We start from the raw sequence: 27,107 nt of genomic DNA on the forward strand, positions 1-27,107 counted from the left end.
ATGATTGCTCGATTCGGGTGCAACTATTGAAGTCAGATGAATGTGCTTGCGGTTATACGCAATACAGGTTTTTCAAATACATCGTATTTAGTGCACCATGACAATGCACCTGCACCAGGGGTGAATATGGGGAATAATATATAAAACCAATTGCATGTTGAATAGCTGGGCAAATTGGCAACAGCTTTAATAAAATGCTCTTTCGCCTAGGTTTTGAGATATTTTGAAGTGAAGATTTTGTATCTTTTGAAGTATGGCTTAATAGTGTTTTGTTACATGCACTTTACCAAAAGTTTACAAATTTTCGGGGGGATTTTGTCGATTTTGTCGATTTTAAAAGTTATTGTGTTTATCTTGTGTTTATCTCGTCTCCAACAAGTACTGCCACCTAACTTCATTTATCAAACTTTAATGCTATGAAGAGTCCAAAAGTGATACAAATTATTGTATATTCACGAATACCAAGGCACTTGGTTGCAAAGACAAATGACGATTTTCTTAGATTACGTAACCCAAGACTTCTTTTTCTGTTCTCTTTGCCCCGGCCAAGTTATTCTCTCCTGCCCCACACCGTTATCCACAACAATCTACTAAAATATTCTTGTATATGCTACTGCTTTTTTTTTTTGCTATTGACTAATCACCCCCACCTCCGTGACGAGTGGGGTCAACTCATCTTCGCCATCTGTCCTCCTTCCATTCCATTGGAATGACCTCTCGGCAAGTCTACTCAAAAGGGGCTCTGTAGAGATGTCTTCGAGGGAACATATTCTATGCAGCACTTCCTCACGTCTCTATGTGCTTACCTCCATATAATACTGTCAACATACATTTAGGTTTGGCTGATAACAGAAAAAAGAACAGGCTCCACAGTTGGATCACAAGAGCGTATCTCATATCTGCTTACTCATTCGAGCTGTGGATACGGTAATAGAGAATAGTTGATCGACGAGGATTTGTTTGCTACACAGTATATAAATTGTAGAAGTTGGTGATATTGTCATCATACTCCTTTCGTTGGTGTAACCGGAGTATCCCCGTTGCTATCTCTTCATTATCAGTAAGAAATCGTTATCAACAACAGTATTTTTAAGCGGGATGGACGACAAATCCACACTTTTACCTATAGGTAGAAAGGGCGCCAGTAAACCCATAAGAAATCCCAAAACCAAGGATTCAGTACTTATAGTTGCCGCTGTTTTCATAACAATCTTATTTGTCCACACATTTGTTTCGATCAGCAAAAGACTGCCTTTGTTCGAAGAAAGAATACAAGGCATATCAAGAAGCGATCCATACAAAATTTTCCAGGATGATCCCTTGCTTGATCGCATCGGTATACCCGATTTGAATCCTTCCAAGGAGCACTTGCATAAGGGAAAGAAGGCGATGGTCGCTAGTGATGTACCTCTTTGTTCGACTATGGGTAAAGAAATCCTCTTGAAGGGTGGTAATGCAGCAGATGCTGCTGTTACTGTGGCACTCTGTATCGGTTCCATCAACTCCCACTCTTCGGGAATAGGTGGGGGTGGTTTTATTGTGAGTAAGAATAAGGAAGACTACCTCAGCATTGATGCTCGGGAGATGGCACCGCATGGTGCTTTCAAAGAAATGTACGGTGATAATTTTGTGCTCTCCAAGGTCGGTGGATTGGCTATTGCAATTCCTGGTGAGTTGAAAGGTTTGTTCGAGCTATTCACGAGACACGGTTCAAAGAAACTTAGTTGGAAGCAGTTGTTAGATCCTGTCATTAAGTTGAATCGCGAAGGCTTTCCATGTTCCAAGGTATTTAAGAGGGTAATAGATATAGAAAATGAAGTTGTATTTTCTAGAGTACCTGAGATGAAGTCAAACTGGGATTTTATTTTTAACAAACACAATGAAGTGATCAATGAAGGAGATTGGATTACACGTCCGAACTATGCTGATACTTTGCAGTTGATAGCCAACAATGGTTCTGCTGCCATCTTTTATGACCCAGAAGGTCCAATTGTGAAGTCCTTGGTGGACACTATCAGACAATTCGGAGGAATCATTACTAAAGATGATTTCTCACGTTACGAAGTTAATGTTGAAAGACCTATCAATGTCAATATATCAATTGGAGATAGGGATCTCTCTGTTCACTCCTCCAATGGCGTCTCTTGTGGATTGGCATTAGTAGCTGGATTGAACTTCTTCAACGAAATCCACAATAAGACAGAAATTACAACAGATGAGCAACAAGTTTTGTTAACTCATAAGTTAATAGAGAGTTTCAAATGGTTGTCATCGATTAGGTCTCTGTTTGGTGACGTTCAAGTTGAGAATTACAAACAGGGTTTGATAGACAAGTACACAAGTAAGGATTGGATACACGAAATCCTTCAAAACGGAAATTATTCTGATAAGACCACTTTTCCATGGAAGAATTATGACCCTCAATATGAGTTGACAGAACCAAAAGGCACTTCCCATTTCTCGATTATTGATGAGGATGATAATGCTATTGGAATGACCACTACTGTCAATTTGTTGTTTGGTTCTTTAGTATACGATAACAATACCGGAATCATCCTCAATAATGAAATGGATGACTTCTCGCAGCCTAACGTTCCAAATGCATTCAATTTGACGCCATCGATTTATAATTTCATTGGACCATACAAACGGCCATTATCTTCTACTGCTCCTACTATCATTACTGATCAGAAAACTGGAAGACCTGATCTTTTGATCGGTGCTGCTGGTGGCTCTCGTATTCCTACAGCAATTTTGCAAGCTATAATACGAGTGTATTACGAAAACAAGCCATTATTGGAACTGATCTCTTTTCCAAGATTGCATCACCAGTTGATCCCTGAGGTAGCTATGGTGGAAAATATTACCATTTTCAGCGAGGAACACGGCAACAATGGCATTATAGATAAGTTACATAAGTTGGGTCATGATTGGTATGAAAGCGGTTCATTGACTGCCATGAATGGAATTCATAGAAATGGGGATACATTAGAGGGAGTTAGTGACTACTGGAGAAAACGAGGCGAGGCTGATGGGTATTAGCAATACAACATAGTTTAATTAAAGAATTACCTGTAACATATAGACTAATTACAGACTCCAATGAACAATGTACAAAATAATACAAGTAAATATTATGAGCTTCTTTGTTCAGGACCACTGTGGAGTCCACACGAAAGTATAGTAAGAGCATCGGCAACGGCCAAAATCATGCCAATTTCTGGTTATTTCCATGCATCAACTCCGAAGTTGGGGGTTTATTGGTTACAACACTCCGTAATCGTTATCACAGCCATTTATTTCCACACCAAAGCCATATTTTAAAATCGGACCATATTTTACTCGTCCCTATTGATACACCACACCGATCGATATTTTCATGGTTATCTCTAAAATAATGGAATAATATTCCTGGAGTCCCTCAAATACCGGTTCAACGGGGCTCGTGGGGCCAATCAAAAGCTAGCAAAAATTTGCAAAATTTTATATCCTACCTATGGCCCGCCAATTATTTTCTACTGTGCATGATTGCCCCACAATCTGCAACCTTATTGTCCCACGAACTCCGAGATGTTGCACTATATGGCGGATTCCTATGGTTTGCTGTGTTCACTCTCGGACTTTTGATCACTCCTGCCTCGTCTTAACTGTGTGGGTTTGGATGTCATACTGAAACTGCCACCCAGATTACACTCATTGTGCTCCTGCACCCATCCGTTTCCCCAGATTTCCTTACCTCCGTAGTGTCCCGCACAAATGTCCCGCTCGTAAGCACCCGCAGGACCAATTTGAACTCCGGCAGCACACAAAAGCAGGATTTTCTGGAGTCAATCTACGGAGTCGTTATTGCATCATCAGGTATAAATACCAACTGGAACTCCCGTGTGGGAAGTGACGCCTGGTCCATCTTGGTGAAAAGTGTGTCTGTTTGCTAGACATTGTAATTGCTGCTTTACAAAGTTTTTGCTATCGTCGTTTTTCATTTACTCAACTATTTACTGCCAAGTATTATAACTAGTGCTAGTGCCGATATTTGTAACTGACATTTGTTCGTGACTCGCTGCGTAGTCCGAAAACCAGGCCTTGCTTATATATTCCCAAAAATCCGAAATCACTTTTAATTTCTCTTCACAACTTCCATAACCATGACTTACGAATATCAGGACAAGTTGGAGAAGTTGCCCATTCCCGACTTGAATGAGACATGTGCCAACTATCTCAAGGTGTTGAAGCCTCTCCAAACCGAATCAGAGCACCAAAACACTGTTCGTGCGGTTGAAAACTTCCTCAAAAGTGGAACGGGAAAGTACTTGGACCAAGAACTCAGAAACTTCAGTAAGACAAGAAACAGTTACATCGAACAGTTCTGGTACGATGCTTACTTGAACTACGACAACCCTGTGGTTTTGAACTTAAACCCATTCTTCTTGCTTGAAGATGATCCTTTCCAAAACGACAGCAACGGCCACGGAAACCCTCAAATTAAGAGAGCTACCACTCTTACATTGTCGTCGTTGAAATTCATTCAGGCACTTAAGAATGAAACATTGCCTCCTGATGTCATGAGAAATGGAAAGCCGTTATGCATGTACCAATACTCAAAACTTTTTGGTGCCTCGAGAATCCCAACAAATGATGGTTGTGTCATGCAGAGTGACTTGTCCTCTAACCACATTGTGGTGATGAGTAAATCCCAATTTTACTGGTTCGATGTGTTGGACGCACAGAACAACCTTTTGTTGCTGGAGTCGGAGTTAAGTGTGAACTTTACTTCTATTGTACATGATTCGTTGAACACTGACCATGCTGACATTGCCAAGTCGTCCTTTGGAGTGTTGACCACCGAGAACAGACGTATTTGGGCCAATGTCAGAAATAATTTGATCCACAACAACACAACAAATAATGAGATTTTATCGATCATTGACTCTGCTCTTTTCATCTTATGCTTGGATGATATCGAGATTACCGACTTGTCTGAATTGTCGAAGAATATGTTATGTGGTTTATCCATCTTAGACAAGGGTATTCAAGTTGGAACTTGTACCAACAGGTGGTATGATAAATTGCAGATTATAGTCACTAAAAACGGTAAAGCTGGTATCAACTTTGAGCACACCGGTGTCGACGGTCACACTGTCTTGAGATTTGTCAGTGACATCTACACTGACTCAATCTTATCATTCGCTCAATCCATTAACAATAACTCGCCTTCTTTATGGAGAAGTACAAAAATGTCACCCACCAGTAGTGAAATTAGCGATGACTTGATTACTGTTCCTCGTAAATTGGAATGGGACTTGACTCCGGACTTGTCACTCGCGCTTAGATTTGGTGAAACCAGATTAAGTGATTTGATTAACCAAAACGAATTTAGACACTTGGAGTTCAAGAAGTACGGCTCATCATTCATTAAAAAGATGAAATATTCTCCAGATGCATTTGTTCAAATGGCATTCCAAGCAACGTATTATGCATTGTATGGTAAGGTCGAGTGTACTTATGAACCAGCTATGACAAAGCAATTTTTCCACGGAAGAACTGAAGCTATCAGAACTGTTAGTCAAGAGTCGAATTTGTTCGTCCGTAAGTTTTTTGATGCCTCTGTCTCAAATGAAGAGAAATTGAAATATTTGACTGATGCTTGCAATCTGCACTCACAACAAACGAAGTTGTGCTCTTCTGGTAAGGGTGTTGACAGACATCTTTATGCATTATTCTGTATCTGGAAAAGATACCTTGACTCTCATGAAGATGAGGAGGTAGTCGAGGAAAAGGCACAAGCAATGGCTCAACGTGGATCAATTGCTACCTTAGTGGAAGATGATGACTCCTCATCGGAGAATACCATAGTAGACCATGGTCATGAGAAGGATTACTCCTCTGCAAACTTGAAAGTGTTGCCAGAAATTTTTGCAGACAATGGTTGGGACAAACTTAACAACACTATCATTTCTACCTCTAATTGTGGTAACCCATCCTTGAGGTTGTTTGGTTTTGGTCCAGTATCTGCAAATGGTTTCGGAATCGGATACATCTTAAAGGATGACTCTATATCTATTTGCGCATCTTCTAAGCATAGACAGACCCAAAGATTCTTAGCAACTTTGGAGTCGTACTTTGAAGAACTTCAGTCTATATTTAAACAGGTTAATAATGAGAAGAAGGTTGCAGCAACTATGGCTGCAGCAGCTGCTGCTAAGGCTGCCGCTGTTGCCACAATTCCTAGCATTGTTCAGCCATCGCCTAAGAGCAATATTTCATCATTGTTGGGAGGTTACGGTTACTTCGATATGGGTGATAACGACATAAAGTCGAGAGGTCCAAGTCCCGAGTTGCCATTCTTGAACAGAAACAATAGTGGATTCTCCATCCGTGAAATTGGCAAAAAGTTACGTTTATCGGAATACTAAACGTTCACCATTTCCAATTAACGTGAATATCTAAAATTATTTATTATTTATTATTTATTTATTTATTACTTATTTATTATTTATTCACTTCTTATCCTTTCTTTTTAGTAGTGCTACTACTAGTCTATATCATTATGTGAAGTATGTTCATTAAATGCATGTAAAATCGAATTCTAATCTTTGTAATATTTGCAAGTAAAGCAGAAAGCCCTTTGCAATAAATTGAGAAAGACAGAAGTTAGATACCAAATCCTCCTTGTGTGAAAGCGGCCCTAAGATTTGCTTTGTTAGTCGTTAGGTTTTTATTGTGCTTTCCTCCTATTGGGATGCTTGTCATAGAAAACTCTGTTGCTGGATGCTTGACAGGACCAGAATGATGTTTTGATGGTGCTGGTCCAGCATTGACTCCACTATTAGGACGTGTCACAGGCGGAGAAATTGGCATACCTGGTGCCAGTGGGCGAGGGATGTACTGGTTAGGAGGTGGATGCATCATAGGTTGATTGCTATAAGCATCATGTCCTGGAGGAGCTGACAGGTATTGCTGTGGATATTGCTCAGGAGGCAGGTAGTTGTATTGAGCTGTAGGTTGTGGGTACGGCTGTGGTGGTGCTCCATAAGAGTGGCCATTAGCCTGTGGTAGATACAGAACTGGTGGTTGATAGTAGTGCGGTGCATACTGCTGTGGTTGATGGTGGTGAGGTGGATGCTGAGGCGGAGGTGGATGCTGAGGCGGAGGTGGATGTTGCGGTGGTGCTTGGTGTGGAGGATGTTGCTGATAAAACATTTGTGGAGCGGAATGATGATGTTGGGTAGGAGGTGGTGGTGCTGTTCCTTGGTAGTTTACTTCTGGTTGTGGGGCAGAATGGTGATGGTGATTATGAGGTTGTAAAACAGGTTGTGGTGCTGAAAGATGATGTTGAGAATAGGGTTGAACAGGGTTTTGGTAGTTTGAGTCTGGTATAGGAGCCGGATGACTTGAACTTGGTGGTGATCTAGATTGCATATCTGGATGTCTAATATGGTGGGGCTGTGATTTTGCTTGCTTGAGATGTGGAGAGGGTTGTTGATAGTTACCCGATGGTGTAAGATTTGGATTTGAATTGGTCTTGCGGGGATCATAGATAGGCTGCGGTGGACTAGTTGTCAACTGGTCGTATGAACCATATGCAGCAGGAGCTCCTGCTCGTGGTACAGAATCTTGGCCATGATATTGGGAAGGTGGAATGTGAGCAGCAACAGGGGAACTACTAGGATATGCTTCTGTACTTGGGCCAAGATACTCGTTCGGATGCAAAAAATTAGTGTTTGCATTGTCTTGCTGCATCTCTCTTTCAGGTGCATCTGAAGTATTCAAAACAATATGTGATTTTTGCGGAGAAGACAGCTTCTTTTTCTTCTTTCTTTCCTTATCTTTCGATTTCTTGGGCAGCTCTAGTTCTGCCGTAACCATCTCAGGAACAATATAATCTGTAGGTACGGGTGGCATGACTCCTGGTGCAAACATACCTAACGGTGGAGGAGGAAATCCTGCAGCAACTGCAGCAGCTACCATAGCTTCTGCTGCTTCTTTTTCCTGTCTAAGCTTTAACTTTTCCTTCTTTTCCCTTCTTTTCCGTCTTCTCTCTTTCTTAGCCTCTTCACTCTCTACGGCATCCTGCTCGGGTGATAGGTGTTCCTGTATCACAACATCTTTATCCATCAACGGCTCACTTATTGGTGAGTGCAACTGCAATTGACTTGGCTGTTCTGTTGCCACATACGTCGGCTGTTGATGGGTGGTGGGTGATACTGCCAAGTTAGCAAAGCTCTTAATAAAATGTTTATCTTTGGTAGGAGTTGGAGGTGGCTTGTCTTCGACGAGGTAGTTATCAAAAGGAGACTCTAGATTACTATGTATTTTTGCTTCTCTATCCTCGAAGGGAGTTGAATAACTATCAAACGGTTCTTTGAAGCCGACATCAGAGTGACTAGCACTGGAGACTGGAGGGTGCTCAGGTGGTGGTGGCGGTGGTTGTGGGGCACTTCGTGGTTTGGCCTCGACCTTAGCTTGTTGCTTAATTTCTGTTTCAGTCAACGGTGGTGGTGGTCGCCTATGTGTGTGACTCGTGACACTAGAATGCGATACGTTATTGGAGTTAACGGAAGTCATATCCAAGCTTGTATTGCCCTCTAGATAACGTCTGTATTCAGAAGCTTCATCAGCACTGATTTTGCTTGGGAATATGTAACTATCATCATCCTCTTCAAGAGCAAGGTGGCCAACATCCAATTTATAGTCTTTTTCATCAAACAGGATACTTGGTAAAGGATCCAGATCATGCGAGACGGTCAATTTCTCATCTTTAGGTGGAAGAGGAGGTAAAGGCATATCCTTAGACTTAGCACTTTCTTCAGATGGGATTCTGGTGTGTGGTGGAGTTGGCATTTGCTTCTCCGGCTTCACAGACTCTAATTTGAACCTTTCAAGATATTCTTCTGTACTTAAAGTAGTCTCTGTAACAATTATCCATTTTTGAAATCCTTTCAATTGGGCCTCAACTACAAGAGAACGTCCAAATAATTTTTTGACGTTTGGATCCTGATCGGAGCCTAGCGTAGATAGCCAAGTCCAGATGTGGTAGTCTTGTAAAGTAACATCATGAATAGAAATCTGCGAATAAAGTGGAATGTTTGGATCATGCTCTACAACTTCTCTTGTCCAACCAGGATACAAGTTATACTTGGAATCTATTGGCTTTGCAGTAACCCTACTAAGGACTCTCCTCGATTCTTCAGTGAGGGACGAGGTAATCTCATTGGTGGATGATTTGTTGAAGATATTTTTAAGTATGGTGTAGTTCTCTATTGAGAGAAATGAATCCTTTTTGTCAAAACTAAGAGTATGTCTTACTTTAGAGATCAACTCGTATGGATTGGAGGAAGGTCTAGTGGATCTTACCAGAACACATGGAATTGTGATCATGTTTTTGAGCGCCCGTCCGTTCTCTTCTGTCGGAGGGTAAGAAGTTGTGATAAGCAATGATTGTAATGTTTTCGGCAATTTAAGAGTTTCCGAGTCTTTTTCTGGTAGCATAGCTCTCAAAAATGACAACAAGAGGTGGAAAAGAGCATTTGCAGACGACTTCCACGACTCTAATCCTTCCATAAAGTTGCGTTCTTTGTTCAAGGTAGCATCGAAGAAAGCAGATTTGGACAGCTTGGTAGTAGGATTAAATGCCCAAATAGATGCCATCTTTGCAACCTTCCTTCCACTCATGTAGTTGTATTGCGAGTTTGCTGTTATACTGATTAATAAATCTAGAAAGTCATAAACGATGGATGCATGAGCTGGAGACGAGAGACACTTTGGCATAATAGACAAGAAGGAACTTTTGGGGAAACCTTCTTCACGTTCACGCCTTCTGTATTCCAAATAGACGTCCCATCCGATTATCTCATTGTTAGGCAAACGAGACCAAAGATATTTCAATGCACTCATCAAAGTGAACTCATCGAAAGACTGGACTATGATTAGGGCGTGGTTTTCATCGTTTTCAACATCTATCTTGTGGCCATTGGGAAAGAGTTGACTCAAAAGCTCATTCAACTTGGAGTCATCAATGCGGGAGCGAAATGGTAAGAATATATGAGGAGTTTTCGTACCACGAAGTTTGAGCTCTGCCGTGATTATGTGGAGAATGGCTTTGAGCTTACGCTTGGTTAGCTGGTCCTGGGGGATGATATTATCCCTGGAGGAGTGAGAGCTGTAGTGGGACTCGCTCAGACCCACGTCCGGCAACTTGGGGAGCTGTATCTCTGCTAATTTTGCTCTTGGCGGCATTTTTCAGCGAATTCCATGGGGTTATACTGTGTTTGGTTTAATGGGCTAGTGAAGCAGTCGTCAATAGAAAAATTCGCAGCAGTTAGCACTGTAAAGAGCAGTGAACAACGGTAGATGAATGGTGTTGAGCGATGTGGCGAATTGGATTTCTCCCGTGGGTGTTTAGCTATCTTTCAGCTCAGTCTACGCATAAAATGTCCAACCACTGATTTGCCCGCCAAAACTGGTGCTATAGTGTCTTTTCTTTTGCTGCCATAAAATCCGGTGATGTTTGTTTTTTGACATTGTTTACCTGGAGCCTGTACACTACGCGAGTGTAAGGGTACCTGTATAATTTTTTCCCATTCGAGGCGAGGTGGGTGCAGTACCGTATGTTAAGGTGGCCTTGTGAGGGTAGCCAAGGGACTGGTGCAAGATGGAGGTGTAGTGGTGGCATGAGAGGAGATTGGGTGCGAGGGGCCATCAGGGGAGCGGGATAGGGATGTGGAGGGAGAAGGTATGGACGGTTGGGTTGAGTGGTGGGAAATGTGGAAGATGCCAGTTCATGGTTGTAGTGGTGGGACAGTGGCTAATAGACATAATATAGGCTATGTCGCTTTGTCGCGTGTATATTTGGGTGTTATATTGGATGGTGCTACTTTGTGGGTTCCGGCATTCTGCTGGTGCTACCACAGTAATTACGTTGATTGGGGGTCGATCCACCGAGAGAACCAGTTCCTTTCAAACCGACACGTCTTCGACATTAGCGTAGCATAGCTAAACCGTTATTAAGCGTGTATCGAGTAGTAGTGTATGCAATTAACTCAACTAGATGATAGATCCAGTTTCACGTTTCTGGTCGCCTCGGACAGTCCACTGGTAGTGGTTTTTTTTCGCAGCTTTGCGAAGCCAATGAGCCTGCCTGACCTAGGCGAGAACGGTACCAAAGAAAACAAGCTTTTTGGGATGGAAGCATTGCCGATACTAAAGAGAGGGAAAAGGTAAATAGAAAAGTAGAGCGATAAGCGGAGAAGTAGTCGGGGCTTTTTTTGGTGCGTAATTTTGTTCTTTTGCGTAAGAATAGATCTACCTCTTGTATTGTTCAGTTTAACTTCGCATGATGAGAAGGTTTTACCGCTGCCATGTTCTGGAACATGATCTACAGTATGCAAATTGCTATATGCTATATGCTGTATGCCATATGCTATATGCTAAATGTCATATTGCTGTAAGTAGCTTGAAGAAGACATATTGAATTGGATTGAGATGAACCGAAAGATCTACTGATACAATTTACTTGATACAATTTTTGACCAACTAACGATCCTGGTCACCTTACTAATGTTGTTATTACACAAGGTCTATTTTTCTAGATTTCCATTAAATTCATAGCTAAATCGCTGCTGGACGAATTGATACAACAAGCGGTAACTACTCTATTGCTTCCTCTATATAATCACCATTCCTATTAAAATTGGTCTTTGAAGAAGGCCCTGTAAGGGAATTTGGAACCTTCGGAATCAATGAGATCGACATCTGCTTGGCTCAATTCAAAATCGTAGATCTCTATCGCCTGTTTTATTCTTTCCTCCTTAGATGAAATGGTGATAGGTAAGACATTCTTTTGCAAAACATATCTCAACAAGATTTGAGCTTCTGTACGCCCATACTTAGTGGCCAATTCAGGAAGAAGTCTCTTCAATGGGTGATCCACGATCTCTTCTTTGGTTTCATCATCGACAACACGAACAAGTGGAGTCAATGGCCCATAAGATTCGACCAAAATACCATTTTCCTGGGAAAACTGAACAACGTCGGGAGATTGGTTCTGGAGGTAGGCGTGATATTCAATCTGGTTAACCACTGGGAAGTGCTCTTTTCCCTCCAGTTTACTAATCTCAATCACCTTTTTCAAGTTAGGCACATCAAAGTTGGAAACTCCAATGTATCTAACTGCTCCGGTCTTCTGAACTTCGATAATCTCCTTCCACAATTTCTCCACATCATACTGATTTTTAGAATGTTCTTTCTCGAAGAATGGATGGTGAATCAATAATAAATCGATGTAGTCCGTGTTAAGCTCCTTTAAAGTCTGATCCAAGAATTCTTGTGGTGATTCAGCTTTCTTATCAATGAAGAATGAACCAATGAAGTATTTAGTGGTAATCCACAACTTCTCTCTTTCTACACCGCTCTTCTTAATGGCTTTGCTAACTTCCGGGTGAGTGGTATAAATTTCAGCAGTGTCTAAGTGATTGTACCCAACTTTGATGGAATAAGTTAACTTGTCTACGATTTCGTTGAGGACTGCTTCATTGGATGGATCTCCCCTCTTCAGTCTCCCCCATTTGCTTCCGGAGCCAGCTCCGATTGTGATAGGATCTCCCGATTTGGTTTTAAAAGATGGTGTTAAATCAACTGTCATAGTAGTTTTTGTTGAGATAGATATATTGTGTAGTAACTGGAAATTACGACAATCTGAAGATTAACTAAAATGGGGAATAAAGTAAAACCAGTGCCAGGCTCAAACTCACTGTATTTATAATCTACAGTCTATATAATCTTTTATCACCGATATATAGGTTATACTAACTATACACGTCTTTGGTTCTCTCACCACAACTATGGCAAAGAATGAGTATGTGTGGCTTTTGTTGCGATAATCACCACTCAAATTGACAAATTAACGAACACTTGCATTCAACACATTAATCAACATATCACCTCAACCAGCCTCAAAATGATGATTCTATTAGTAAGCGAGTATTCGCACAGTTGGAAGTAGGGACCTGAACAATAAAGGAGAAAAGAGCTAGCAAAGAGAAAAGTGCTAGCAAAGTAGAAGGGTGCTAGCGAACTATGCCAGAACTGTTCTCTTTGTAAGGAGAAATTAGGAGTTAAGGGGTACTTTGAGGCTACTGAAAAATCAGATTTGCAGTCATTCATGTTAATTTCCAGATAGGAAGTATATATCGAATCTTGAATTAAAGTAAGATAAGGGAGGCACTAAGAATAACTACAATAGGATATATAAGACTTACATCGGACTGAATATGGATAATCGTTTTATTTCTTCCCATTAGAGACAATATACCTGTTCTCTGTTATCTATACATTTAAGCCTCCAGTATACTTAGAATGATTGTGTAAGGATTGTTGTAACTCCACCATGCTGTTCACAGGACGAAGATTATAATTTGTAGCCAAAGGCTGTTGTTGGTGTGGGTGATGTTGCTGTGGCGTAGTGTTCATGGCCGACAAATTGGACATGCTGTTGATGACTCGTAAGTCCCCATTGCCAGCTAAAGTTGACGCTATTCCGTTGGCTGCATTTGCAGCAGCTGCAGCAGCTGGCAAGTCTGTTACACTATGTGGATGGCTTCCCATTTGGGATCCTTGGAAGTGATTAGCCATTTCTGGTGTGACACCAGAAGTTGTAGAATTTGAATTTGCTCTAATAGACATTCCTGTGGCCATACCAGGATTTTGGGGTGCCATGTGGAAAGCCACGCCATTGTTATTAGCATTACCGTTGTTGGCGTTATTCAATGTCGTTGGTATGGTCAGTGGCATTGATGTGACATCGCTCAGACTACTTCCACTGACTTGAGTAATGTACTCGGCCTGCTGGATTATATTATTTAATTGCTCGAAGCCTCCAACAGATTGGGCTAAAATTGAGCAATTCTTGTGGCCACCAAGGATGTCCTTCAAGTTTACCAACTGGTCACGTAATTGATTCACCTGAACAGATAATTCACGGTATCCTGTAGAGTAGAAAGTCAACTCATCTTCCATTTTACGCACCAATTGCTTCTTACGTTGACGGCACTTAGAAGCTGCAACTCTGTTTCTTTCAAGGAAGTTCTTTCTCTTTTCCAGATCACTCTTTCCTCCATCATTATCTTTCTCGTCATTTTGCAGGTCATGCAGGTGGTCTTCTGGTTGAGAAGAAGCTCTTTCTTCTGATTCCAACTTTACTTTCGATTTCCTTCCTTTACCTTCTCCTCTAGCTTTCTTGGTCTTCGTTCCTTCGACGCTCTCTGATTTTCTCTTTCTACCGCGTGCGGCTGGTTGGCTCGAGGTCTTCTCGGCTGCTGGTTCAGACTTGACCTTTATTGTCTTAGGAGCACTTACTGGTGGTAAGGAAGGACTGTTCAGTACGAGCTCGGGTATATTAGTGTTATAAGTAGCATTTGATTGCGCTTGTTGTAATTGATGTTGTAAGTGCTGTGGTAATTGTTGTTCTTGTGGAATGTTCTGTTGAGCTTGTTGTATTTGCACTTGTGGAATTTGTTGCTGAACTTGATTCTGTGATTCAGGAATATGTTGATTTTGTTGGACTTCAACTTGTCTCTCTTGTTGTTGTGTCGCCATTTGCTGTCTTATGACAGGAGACATCTGGTTGGATACTCCTGGATTACTGGAGAGGCCAAGTAAACTGGACAACCCCGGAGTCATAGGACTGTTCAATAAAGCACCAGGAGTGGTCAAGCCGGGCATCAGAGTACCAAATGCAAAGTGGGAAAGACTTCCTGGTGTAAGTCCAGAACGCAAATTCGACTCATTTGGGGTCAAACCTGTCTTTCTTAAAGTATTAACAAATTGGTTGAAACTTGGACCGCTTCCATTATTAGGGGGCATCCCATTGCTGTGTGTGTGGTTTAATGGGTTGGGGTTGTTTGTTGCGGTGAGAAGACTATTCCATAAGTTCAGACCTGGAGTTCCTGGGTTGGATAAGGCATTTCCGGTAACTGGCGGAGGAGATAAGCCTAAGGGAGGTAATCTTCTTCCACCAGGAGTGAATAATGGGGAGTTGATTCCTGGAAGCTTTCCTGATTGCTGGTTGTTCAAGCTGGAGATGTTGGGGATGTGGAGGTTGTGCTTGTTGGAAGATGGTTTTGAACTTGAATTGGACTCGTCATTGGAGGTGGATGTTGAGGAGTCTCTATGCTCTGAAATCGACGACTGATTTGAGGAAGTCGATTCTTTGGTAGCAAAGGATCTCTCGAAGGGGTTTGGTTCAAGGTCAAACGTGGTTTTCAGCTAAACAGAAGAAGAAGGTTAGTAACTTTGTGCTTGCATTAACTGTATTCCGGCTGTGACGTAATGACACTCTAACACTGCTAAACTAACGAAAAACAGTATCAACTGCTGCAGTATCAAGCCTTGGAAGTCGCTGAGTTCCCGATTTTTGTACTTACTTCACTCGACATGGTCGTTCTGATGATTTGGACAACACAACAGACGAGAATACCAGCTGGATGGCGTCTATCTATACTGTTTCGTTGGAGACAGCAGATATTTGCTTGATGTATTTTTAATTTTTTGGTGTGCTTATGAGAAGTTACGTCATTAGTTTTTTGAGGGCAGTTGTTTATGGCGGTAGGGATGCTGTCGTCACGTGGAAAGGGAGTTTTGCGAGTGAGGGAATTTAATGGATGTAGTATTAGACACCAAAATGGGTAGAGATTTGACACTTGAGCAACTGGGAGTCAGTAGATGGTGTGGATGGTGTAACGTTTGCCAAAAACAGGTTTCATTTAATATCGATCTGACGTTACATGTGGAGCCATGCGTCATGACACAACCCCAAAAAGCGTACATTTGGCCCCCTGGACAAAACCTCTAGTTTTAGACTTTAGACATTAGAAGCGCCATTTTCGCCGTATGGCCCCATACATACTCCTCATTAGCGCTTTTCTGGCGATTGTGACTTGTGTGGTGGTTCTATCGCAGCAAAGAGTGGAGAAAAGTAATCCTGAAAAAAAAACACATATGGCAATAGTCATTATTTTTGCGATATTTTTAGAACCCCCAGACGCAAGCGGCAATATAGACGCAATTTTAAATAGAAATGCAGTCACCGAATGCGTATGGGACGGTTTTGAAACTTGTCGTCGTAAACGTACAATCCAATGCAAAAAGACCTTAAATTGCATGGTATGGTTTGGCGTGTGCCGTAGATGAATTTCTGTTGTTCCATCGTAAAAAAACTCTAATCGTATTTTGCAGTCGAATGTGGTTAAAAATACAGCGTTGTTAAAAATACAGCGTTGGAGTACACCGTTTGTGGTAGTTGGAGCGCATTAAATCACCTATCACCAGCCAAAACCTGTGACGTATGGCACGGCTGCGATGCTGTAGTAAGGCTTCTAGAAGCTTCAATTATACGCTTATCTTTGTTTGTTTATATTTTTGCAACTATTAATTATGAATTTTCAAAAAAGTCTAGCTAATTGACTTCGGGTTTCGAGTCCTTCTCAGTATCCTTCTTTTCCTTGACAGGTTCAACCTTCGCCTCCACCTTCGCAGCGACAATATCAGGGTTCTGTTTGATGATATCATTCATCTTCTGTTTGTTCTCTTCGATATTTTCCTCTTTGGCTACTTTTGGATTCTGTTTGATAACTTCTGCGGCTGCCTTCTCTACTGATTTATCTACTGGCTGGGCCTCGGGTGGATTCTGCTTGTCGATCTTGATCTGTGGCTCCTGTAAAGTTGGCTCCTTCTTCTCCTCAATCTTTCTTCTCCATCCTGTCTTCAAGATGTCATTCAAATTGAATCTAGGGAATGGGTGGGCCTCGGTATTGAACACATATTTGTCTAATGGAAGTAAGTTGGTGTCGTCAAATAATAAGTACAAGTACTTTAAGGTCTCTGCATACCAGAAAGATTCCATATTGTCCTTTGTTTTTGGTGGGATCACCGTGACATCCCGTAAAGAAGTGAAAGCAATATCCCCATCCTTGTTGACGACCTTGGTGTATTTGATGAAATTTTGGAAAATCTCGTAACCATATTTACGGTACTTCTCATCTCCCGTTAATCTGTACAAAATAAACAAGGACTCCACAGTCTCGGGTCTTTGCAAGTTGTGTCTGTCGGCTGGTTTGATGTGGAAATCCTTGTGTTGCGTTTTGTCCTCATTGAAAACGACGATCTCAGGGGATAATCCCGTCTCAACATCTGCGTACATGCGGTAACAAGTGTAAGTCAAGTCGGCTCCTAATTGGAAGTCCTCTTCCTTTTCTGCGGTCCAGTCTGGTAACTTCTTGGCTTCTTCGTATGTTAAACCGTTGGTGGCCCCAAGTGCGAGCAATCCTCCGTAGAAGCATACCAAGTGGTCCATCTTAGGCGAAAGATGCTTTCCAATTCCGTTTTCCAACTCTCCAATAAAGGCTAAGTTATTAGGATAAGATCTCCTAAGCAAATTCTTCTTGACACCTCTCACAGACTCACGATACATGTCCCTGTAGATAGGTTCTTGCTGATTTGTTTGCAAATATTGTTTCAAAAGATATTCGTAGTAAGAATCACCACGCGAGCCTAACCTAATCAAATTTCCTTGAAACTTGCCGGTATCTGGGTCCACATAAATTGGTACTAATCCTTGCTCTGGCTTGTTTCCTTCCAATGCCTGCATAACTTTCTCTACACGTTGCCAGTATAACACTTCACCAGTCAATGAAGCCAAATACTTGAATTCCAACTGTAAAGTGGCAACTTCAGCAGTCGAAGATGCACCTTGGTCCGCATGATTCTTGATACCCTCTCCTGATTCTAAGTTTACTGAACTGTACGGGATACCAGTCTTACTGTTGAACAGACCATCTAATGCGTTGGCCAAGTCAACAGCTTTATCCAAGTAAGCGTCATCTTCAGTGAAGTGGAAGGCTGACAATAACCCACCCATCATTCTAATAGTGGTTTCAAAGACATTGACGTTGTAGTCGAATCTGTAGTCCAAAACTTCTTTGATCCATTTACGGGCTCTGGCGACTTCCTCCTTTGCGTCCATTAAGATTAACGTGTCCAAAGAGTCTACAATAATCCATCCCAAAGGTTTAGGTCCCATGTTTTCTCCCTGCTGCCTTATTGGATGGTAAATATCATATCCCCAGCCGAACTTCTCGTAAGTATGCCAAGAGTCCAACATGGCGGATCTGACCTCCTTCTGGGCCTTTGCCCAAGTGTCACCTCCGCCAAACGATGGACCCAGAATGCCTCCGAAGCCAAAACTGTATAAGAAGTAAATAACTAGAGCGACAACGAGACCTTTAACGTAAGTGGCCGCTTTGCCTGACTTGGCGGCATTGTAATTGGGCTTATCCTTGTAGTACATCGGTAATGAATTCGATGACTTCGCTTTCCATATACCTCCTCCTATATTATCGCCCTTGGGAAATATTGACGACATCTATCGATGGTGGTGAAAACTCGTGTGGCTTAACCCGAAATTTTTCGTGCTTTAAAAATTCAGATTTCGTCTCTACCGTGTCTTTGTGTGGAAGACGGAGTGAATGCAATGACTATGAGTTGAGTAATTGCGTAAAATTAAGTCACCAAATGGGTATAGCTATAAATACTTATTACTTACGGTAGACTAGAGATTAATATTAAATCCAAAACCGGATTCCGTTTACTGCTAGTTCACTTAAATGAGTTGGTGAAATCAAGACGAGTAAAAAGAAGAATTTGGAACTGTTGATTGTTACTGAAAATTAGGTCATGTGATCAAGATTGTTTAGATAGTAGTAGGAGGCGATACGGTTTGGAAAGAGGGCTAGAAAATGGGTACAGAAACGAGACTTACACGCTCATAGAGTAGGTTGAATTCATTAGTTGCTATTCCGTTCTTTTGTTCAACTTGTTATTGTTAGCGAGAACAGTGCTTTATAGTTTTATGGTGTTATTGTCAGTTATTGGTGCCGAGAACGTCATAGGCAATAAATTGAAGTATTATAAGCCTAGAAGCAGTTGTGTGCAGTCGATGAATACGGTAAGCTCTTTGTAGAAGTTGCATGATAATCTGGATTGTAATTAACGAAGAGGCAAGCGTATGGGTACAGCCAGGTCTCTATTCGTCTTGCCAGGTATGATGGGACGATGTAATATTGATTTTTTCTACCGAGACATAGCTGAATTACTAGAGTTCGAAAACGACTACAATTACCCTTGAAATTTTCTGTACCTGAAATACAAGAAAGAAATCCCCCTTTTTAACAATACCTAAGAAGACCTGGAGCAAGTCAAGGTGCTAGCCCCAAAGTGATATCGGGGCGTCTATGCGTAGTGTATGTGATTATGGTAACTTATAAGCAACAACTCATGCACTTGAAATTCTAGATTTTCGCAGCTAAACGGTCCAAATCACATGAATCAAAAATCTCCACCCTCTCCCTGTAACAATACCTTTCGTTCGGTATAAACCGTTTTGCGCTTAGTATCGCTAGCACTTAAACTATAATTAATGGGCTTAAAAGTAGACCGCAATATCACCGTCGTAGAGGGAGCCTCTAAATTAGTGGGGGATTATATTATTCCAATAGTTTCGGAGAATAGCGGTCTCGCTTTCTACACCGAGAAAGAACCCGCTACCCATTCTTTGCCATTGTACAACTTCTATCGTCCCCTTCACTGGATTTTTCACGGATTTCCGATTGTAATGATGTGTTGACTACCCCCTCCCTCAATATTCATGCTTTTGGTTTATCCACAGTGCAGTTATCCACTAAGTGGATATTTCAATTTAATCACGTTATCTCTCACATGACTCCGTCGCTTACTCGTGTTCCCACTGCATCCCGTCGCCGAACTCACTCCTGTGACTGATTTTTGGACTAAGTTGCTGTCCGCCTCGCCTACTCTACCAATGCCAATCTCATGGTATCAGCTAGACTGCACATTTCGTTATAGCCGTTTGGTCCGGGCAGTCTGTGGAAAACCTTATTAGGAACGCTTCTGGGGATTATATTGTTGTCTAGAAGGCTACTACTGTAGTCTTGCAACTAGTTGGAGTGGGTACCGCCAGATGAGTGGCTTCAACACCAGTCCCAGTAGTTAAGCTTAAAATACAAGCCGTATTTAAACTCTGAGAGGCTGCAACCAGTGGGAAGGCTGCAACCAGTGGGAAGGCTGCAACCAGTGGGAAGGCTGCAATATTTGACCGGAGCAGCTGCGATATATCAGATATATGATGAGCAAAATCCCATTCCATTTACAAATATATATACTAATGCAATCTCTTCCATATGCCTCTGGGAACCGACTCTATAAACTCTAAACTAGGTTTCCCCAAAAAACTCTAACTCCCCATACCATGCAAATTTCCACTGCTCCGATAGCTACTTGCAGTAATACCCTAATTGTAGTCACCCCTCCCTCTACTTTTCCCTAACGCCTACCGCCCACTCTTTCCATTGTTCTCCGAACACCGAATATTTCATGTCCCTCACTGATCCACATTCAACCTCTACCACCTTACGAGGATCTCAGATTTCCCAGATTTCCACCATTCCAGGTTTTCAACATTCTCACCTTCTGTCGCTCACTGGTGTTCTGTATTCGTGGGTTTCTCACATTGGCTTTTCCACTTCGTATTATTCAGATTTCTTGTCTGCGCTTCGGTCCCATCCGTTGTTCTCCGTTCGCAACACCATTATTCCCACCTTAGACACTCTCATAGATATTCTCACTCACACCGTCATCTTTGATATTCCATATTCTGAATACTCCTGGTCCTGCTTGGATTTTCCTCCCTCGCTGAGGTCGGCTACAAAAATTCAGTTTATTATAACAAGTCGGTTGTTGGATTCACACTTTTTTTTTTTAATTATAGTAGTACACGGCGAGAACATCTCAAGAACTAACAGTAGTTTCACATAGCGCTTTTAGTACACTAAAGTACCGTAAAGCATACAACACCAAACCCACAGAAACTCTGCTACACCCCTACACCACAGCTCAATAATTCGGCTCCTCCATCGCATAGTTTTTACCTGGACCGAGACCGCTTCTCCATAAAAACCAGTGAATCGGTCACTGTATATCCAACAACTTCTGCTAGAGAAAACAGCACAAGGTTAGACCAATAGGCCCTATTTATTCATAACCCTCCGGAAACTCCCCACGATGTCCTACGTTCCCTCACAGTCACCGCTCGGGAGAGGAGATACTACTCCAGAACACTCACCGTCCTCAACAAACCTGACCCCAGCTCCCAACTCACACTCGGCCACGGATGACCCGCTCGGTCTGCTCAAAAAGCCCAAATCTACCAGACGTTCAGTTGCTTGTAAAAGCTGCCACTCGCTCAAGGTCAAATGTACCCCGGCTGATCCCATTAATCCCGGAGGACCTTGTATACGGTGTTTGAATGCTAACCGTAAATGTGAGATCGATTTGAACCAGACAAGAAAAAGGCGTAAGAAGTCGGAGATTGTCAGTGCTACGATCAAGGAGAAGAGTTCTGTACCATCGATTTCCGCCAGCATAGTTGCCGAATTGACGCCTATCAACGGCTCGGTAATATCGTCTCCTACCCCGGTACCCAATATTATACCCAGCTCTGGTTTAGCTGGTGCTACCAGCGAAAACGGCAGTACTGGAAACAATGAAGATGTAATAGAAAAGCTCAAAAAAGAAATCAGCAAATTACAAGCCCAGTTACAAGTTCAACAAAATGCGTCAAACAACAATATTCACAGTCACCATCTTCTGCATTCTCGTCATAGAAACAGTTCCAGCAATGCTACCATATCGGATGTAGACTCTCCTCCCTTTGTCTCCAAATTTGATTTAGAGAGAGAAATTAGCATTCTTTGTGACAATAGTGGTTCAAGATTGACAGATTTAACCAACGATCTCAAGCTCGTAGCTGACAGAAGAACTCTGTTGCTTAGAGACGGCCCCATCGATGTAGTTTCGACGGGTTTACTAGGTATGGAAGAAGCTAGGGAGAGATTGGATATATATCGCAATAAGATTTTCGTGCAATATCCGCTTGTGGAAATTCCTATTGGCTTGACTGCTGACGATTTAAGAAGAGACCAACCATACTTGTTCAACTCTATCATGTCCATAACCAGTGCAGTTTACAGTAAAAACTCTGACTTGGATAAGGCCTTGAATATAGACAATGCTGCGATTCAATCAATCACGGTAGAAGTGATGGTGGCAGGCACAAAGACTGACGAGATGATTAAAAGTTTATTGCTCTTGTGTATTTGGTATAATAGTCCGGAACTATTCAGACACCGTCGTTATCATTACTTAAGTACTGTCAGTGTCACGATGTTGCATGATCTTGGAATTGTTGCAAGACCGTCATACAGTTTTAAGAAGGATGACGGAGCAATTTCACAAAATCTGAACAAAAAGCTGAGTGCAGAGTATATGAGTTTGGTATTGATCGTTTATTTCACAACGGTCAGTATATGTTTGATCCTTAAGAGAACTATTTACGTAAAATGGACTCCATATGTTGAAGAGTGCTGTTCCCTGCTTGAGAAATCGCCCGACAAGAGATGGAGGGATCTTGCATTGTTCTCCAGATTGAGTAATCTCTTAGACAAAATCCATCACATTATCCACGCTCCCGAAATCTCCGAGAGGAGAACATCTACATCTCACTATATCATTCATGAATTACAGAAGTCATTGTCCATAATACGCAGCAAGATCGATGATGACGACCACGCCAACTTGGCCTATTACTTTTCAGTGGAAGCATACTTGCATGAACCAATCTTAAGCAATGTTTTCACTCTGGAAGAGAACCCTGAATACGTAAGACTTACAGAGTCATCGGCTAAGTCGATTTCAAACTGCACTAACTCTTGCCTCAATGCATTGGATGAATTCAACAAGTTAACACTGGAGCAATTGGCCACAATCCCATTGTTTCATGTTTCTCGTATTATTTATACAGCGGGTATGCTTTTAAGATTGCGCTTTTTAATTCTTTCGTTACCCTCCCATATTGAGAAGGATTTAGTTCCCCAACATGCTATTTTGGCCATCCAAAAAGCTAACAGATTGATCGATCAGGCTAGTTCTACGCACTCGCTTAACCACTTTTTGAAGAAAACGAGATTGGTATTGCAGTTGTTCATTCAGACATACGCTACCCAAATTCAAGACCTATTGAGAAAGAATGGTGAAACGCCTCAAAATTTGAAGCCTCCTATCATTACCAAAAGAGAGATTAACGAAATGGATCGCTTGAACAGCATTTTCAGGGCTCATCACGAGGCTGGTCAAAAATCATTGATCAATGATGATGCTGGTAGATATACATCCAACGTTCCTTTGGATATCTTGTCTTATGCTGCTAGTTACAGAAGAGATGGCAAAGATACCAATGGAAAGTATCCAAGTAAGTCATCGTCTTCTGAAAATGCTGATGTTGGTATTGGCAATGGTGCAGGCAGAGTACTGCAACCAAATACTCCACAAACACATGTGGAGAACGAAATCACTGCCCACACGATTAACAATGATCCTAATAATGATGCTAATATCTCGAACTTGAGGTTTGGTGAACAGCACAATATTCAGAATAATAGTCTTGGTTTGTCTAATAGCTCCAACATGCAAATGAATAATGGTAATGGACTCACTAACAATGCCCAATTGCCTCCTATTTTTGGTGCAAACGGAAATGGTCTGTCAGGAAATATGGGCATGGCCCCACCATTGAAGGGAACTACGCTTCCAATGAACCAACACCATCAATTGCGTCAGCTTTCGCTTGGAGGATTTAATAAGCCGCTCAACTACTCCAACTTGGCCAATCCAGATCAATTAGAGCACTCATACTGGGCCTTGAACGAGGAATTCTGGTCCGATTTGTTGAGTACCGAATCTGACAGGATCAATTTTTCCAGTAATAACCATAACACCACCCAACTCAATGACGAAGCGTTCTACATGAACTAAAATAATCTCACACTTATTTCTCTCTTCTCCGTCTTGCCGACTATTTATTATATTTATGTTTCTAATTGCCTTCCGAGGAAGGCCATTATCCCTTGTATAACTAAGTATATCTAAGTATAACTATACTAATAGACATAATTGCAAAATCCTCTGTTCCTGTGTGTAACCGTATACCCATTCTGGAATGTCAGTGCATCAAACCTTTAAATGGATTCTTTACTGTTGATCACCAGATGGTGAAAGAGGAAGATAATAGGAAATTTCTGTAGTTGTTGCAGCTGTTGTGCTCCAAGCATCATAAGGAAGTAGCTTTAGTATACCATAGTCTATGACAGATGTTAAGCAAGAAAAGAAGCCCGATTCCTTTGGGTTCGTGGACGTCTTACGCGTTCTTGGAGGTGTGATCTTCCTTAATGCATTTCTTTCATGGTGGTTTACCTCAAGTTCAACTTGGGGGTATGATGGAAAATGGATCAATACGCTGTATTTGGCACATCGTATTACTAATAATTTCGTCAACCTAACCCTCGAGGAGTTATCGCTCTTCAATGGCACAGATTCGAGATTGCCTATATACGTAGCTGTTAATGGAAGCGTTTACGATGTTTCAGCCTCTCGAGGCATATATGGGCCAAAGGGTTCCTACCGCATGTTGAGTGGCAAAGATGCAGCTCGAGTCTACGTCACTGGATGTTTCAGGAATCCCGCTGAATACACTTATGATTTACGTGGCTTGGACGAAGAAGAAGCAAGCCATGATGTTAAGGAATGGCAGATATTCTACGAACACCATCCTAAATATTGGTTAGTCGGCCATGTTCAGCATGAAGTAATACAAGGAGAACCCCCTGAACCTTGTGAGCATGTAAAATTCCCAGGATATCATGCTCCTAGGAGTCACTGATACCCTAAGCTTAAACCAAACATGTTTTAGCTTTTGAAATACAATATAATGATTAATGCATAGATACATCCTTATCGAGGAATGGTACATATAGAAAACATGTCTTCGAGACAATCGAAGAGTGGGTGTAGACTACAGCTTTCACAAAATGACTCGCTTCAGAATGTTTGAGACTGAAGGGATTACAGGTCCAAGACAAATACTAATTCAGATGAATAGGCGTTATAATGAATACAGTCGTTGCATTTCATGTAAATTGAAAAGTCTATATATTACGTCGTTCAGTTCAGGCAATTGGCTTTGCGGCAGCTTCATCCAAACTGGTTTGCAAGACTGCCAACAATTCTTCAGTATCTTCTAAACCGATACTGATTCTAATTAAGTTTCTATCAACATCCCACTGGGCGATTTCGTCAAGTTCTTGGTAGTGAGCTAATATGGCGTATGGACATGCTAAGGTGAAGTTGGTACCCAAAGATGGACCTTTATGCAAATTGACGGCATTAAAGAAACGAATGGCGTGCTCTGGTTCATGGAAGAGGAAAGAAATTAAGCCTCCATACCCACCTGTAGGAGTCTTTATTTCATCATAATACTTTTTGGTGTCGCTGAGAGTTGGGTAGTATACTTTAGCAAGCAAAGGACATTTTTGCAACAAGTCAACTGTTGCTAAAGCGGTCTTATCAATTCTCACTGATCTTTCGGCAAAATCACGAGAGTTTCTTTCCAACCACAAGGCGTCCTCGGACCAGAATAAGTCTTCATATTCCTTATCAAAATACTCCTTTAATTGGTGGTATCTCAGGGAAGCGGGGTTCAAGACGAGCGACCCTGCCATTACGTTTGAATCTCCAGAGAACACTTTAGTTAAAGATGAGCAAACCATATCAGCATAAGGCAAAACGTGGATGTTCAAGAAGTTTCCAACAGTCTCGTCAACAACAACTGCAAAATCGTATTTATCTGCCAACTTCCTTATTCTCTTCAAGTCAGGGGTTTTCAAAAGTGGGTTGGAAGGACATTCGCAGAACAAAGCCATTATATCAATTTCTCCACTCTCCAATTCTTTTTCAAGCTCATCCAATGAGTTGTCATCACCAAGACCCAAGAAATGGACACCAGGACCGAATTTCTTAAGGATATTGAGAGTATCCACGTATGGGAATCCGAAACATACTGACTTCTTTGGTTCTTTTGACAACTCAAGCAAAACTTGATGAGCGTAAAAAATTGTAGCCATACCAGAAGGGAACAAGTAGACGTCGGTTTCACTAAGATTTTTACCTCTTCTGGCCTTCTCCATTTCTTCGATTTGGTTATGGGACTTGTCGACCTTACCACAGATTCTTCTCCTCAATGCTATTTTTGCTTCTTTAGCGAATTTCAAGTCCAAAACTCTTCCGAATTTCTGTTCGATGAATGTATTAAACTCTTTTTCAGTCTCTTCATTCTGAGTAACACTAGGGCTACGGATGCTGGCTGAGATGGAGGGAGAACGTCTTTGGATCTGTTGTACTTGTAATTCATGCTTCAAGTTGCTGTTTGCTGCTCTGAAGCCCAGAGATGGAGTAGGGCTAGTTGATCTGCTGCTGTCCTTCTCGAACAACTCACGTAAAACATACTCTCCCATACGAGAGCTTATACCCTCACCGGAGTGCTGCCAGTAGTTTTTAGCCAACGGATATTCACTTGCTGGGAAGAATACTACACCGATAGTGGATTCTATGACGGTTGATTTTTCATCTTCAGAAGCAGGTGCTGGTGTACTGAGTTGTAAAACTCTAATCACAGGGTTGTCTATGTCGGTCTTTTCCTTAATAAACTTTCTACAGCGCTTGGCGACTTTGTAGGATGGGAAGATCATACAGCGTTCGCCGTCTCTACCGTATTTGGCTTCTATCTTTTTGGATAACTTCTGGATCAGACTGTGGATGAAGAATCTAGGGTAACCTGAGTTCATTTTGCTGACCACCCAGTCCTGGCCTTCTTCGTAGCCTACGGTAGCTTCCCATGTGGGTAAGGTGACTGAAACCGCATGGGGTATGTTGGGAATGGGCATTCCGATTTCTTGCGAAGGCATTTTTCTTCTATTGCAATGAGATATTCAGCGTTTCGTTCTAGGTAATATTACAGTTGTGGTGGTAGGCTGTAGTATGTATGTTACAATACAAAAAAAAAGATTACAAACCGTAAAGAAATACCAAACTCTATTTTATCTTCCAGACAAATCAATGTTCACGGTGACAGCGACATCGACAGCGACAGC

General features: G+C 41.7%; 9 protein-coding genes across 9 annotated transcripts; 4 read left to right on the top strand and 5 right to left on the bottom strand. All coding sequences in view use genetic code 12, as the record gives it.

Moving 5' to 3' along the window:
* The first annotated feature begins 881 nt into the window (after nt 1–881).
* Nucleotides 882–3,135, top strand: CIS2 (gamma-glutamyltransferase). Its single transcript, XM_064917133.1, has one exon. It carries the CDS (start codon nt 1,099–1,101, stop codon nt 3,040–3,042), a length of 1,944 nt encoding a protein of 647 aa, XP_064774221.1. The 5' UTR covers nt 882–1,098; the 3' UTR covers nt 3,043–3,135.
* A 774-nt stretch (nt 3,136–3,909) lies between these two features.
* Nucleotides 3,910–6,759, top strand: CTN1 (carnitine O-acetyltransferase). The gene has a single exon (XM_064920075.1). It carries the CDS (start codon nt 4,146–4,148, stop codon nt 6,411–6,413), a length of 2,268 nt encoding a protein of 755 aa, XP_064774222.1. The 5' UTR covers nt 3,910–4,145; the 3' UTR covers nt 6,414–6,759.
* MSB1 (Msb1p) lies at nt 6,652–10,236 on the bottom strand (the record flags this gene model as incomplete). The annotated part of the gene is made up of 3 exons (XM_064921595.1): nt 6,652–6,919; nt 7,061–7,563; nt 7,774–10,236. 3 exons carry the CDS (start codon nt 10,234–10,236, stop codon nt 6,652–6,654), a joined length of 3,234 nt encoding a protein of 1,077 aa, XP_064774223.1.
* Nucleotides 10,237–11,683: 1,447 nt separating this feature from the next.
* RJT20DRAFT_134915 (aldose reductase) lies at nt 11,684–12,640 on the bottom strand (the record flags this gene model as incomplete). The annotated part of the gene is made up of 1 exon (XM_064918362.1): nt 11,684–12,640. The coding sequence occupies one exon, from the start codon at nt 12,638–12,640 to the stop codon at nt 11,684–11,686; it is 957 nt and encodes a 318-aa protein (XP_064774224.1).
* Nucleotides 12,641–13,246: 606 nt separating this feature from the next.
* Nucleotides 13,247–15,658, bottom strand: SKO1 (Sko1p). Its single transcript, XM_064920076.1, has 2 exons — nt 15,420–15,658; nt 13,247–15,261 (listed from the first exon to the last, which is right to left on the bottom strand). Exons 1-2 carry the CDS (start codon nt 15,429–15,431, stop codon nt 13,324–13,326), a joined length of 1,950 nt encoding a protein of 649 aa, XP_064774225.1. The 5' UTR covers nt 15,432–15,658; the 3' UTR covers nt 13,247–13,323.
* A 356-nt stretch (nt 15,659–16,014) lies between these two features.
* Nucleotides 16,015–18,639, bottom strand: MNS1 (mannosyl-oligosaccharide 1,2-alpha-mannosidase). The gene has a single exon (XM_064917134.1). The coding sequence runs from the start codon at nt 18,413–18,415 to the stop codon at nt 16,451–16,453; it is 1,965 nt and encodes a 654-aa protein (XP_064774226.1). The 5' UTR covers nt 18,416–18,639; the 3' UTR covers nt 16,015–16,450.
* Nucleotides 18,640–21,006: 2,367 nt separating this feature from the next.
* On the top strand, nt 21,007–24,149 carry WAR1 (War1p). The gene has a single exon (XM_064920077.1). It carries the CDS (start codon nt 21,130–21,132, stop codon nt 23,935–23,937), a length of 2,808 nt encoding a protein of 935 aa, XP_064774227.1. The 5' UTR covers nt 21,007–21,129; the 3' UTR covers nt 23,938–24,149.
* RJT20DRAFT_42005 (uncharacterized protein) lies at nt 24,148–24,984 on the top strand. Its single transcript, XM_064920078.1, has one exon. It carries the CDS (start codon nt 24,266–24,268, stop codon nt 24,839–24,841), a length of 576 nt encoding a protein of 191 aa, XP_064774228.1. The 5' UTR covers nt 24,148–24,265; the 3' UTR covers nt 24,842–24,984.
* STR2 (cystathionine gamma-synthase) lies at nt 24,985–27,063 on the bottom strand. The gene has a single exon (XM_064920079.1). The coding sequence runs from the start codon at nt 26,919–26,921 to the stop codon at nt 25,128–25,130; it is 1,794 nt and encodes a 597-aa protein (XP_064774229.1). The 5' UTR covers nt 26,922–27,063; the 3' UTR covers nt 24,985–25,127.
* Between the last annotated feature and the right edge of the window lie 44 nt (nt 27,064–27,107).

Source organism: Scheffersomyces xylosifermentans (assembly GCF_036884685.1).
Source record: "Scheffersomyces xylosifermentans strain CBS 12540 chromosome Unknown RJT20scaffold_4, whole genome shotgun sequence".
Taxonomy (NCBI): domain Eukaryota; kingdom Fungi; phylum Ascomycota; class Pichiomycetes; order Serinales; family Debaryomycetaceae; genus Scheffersomyces; species Scheffersomyces xylosifermentans.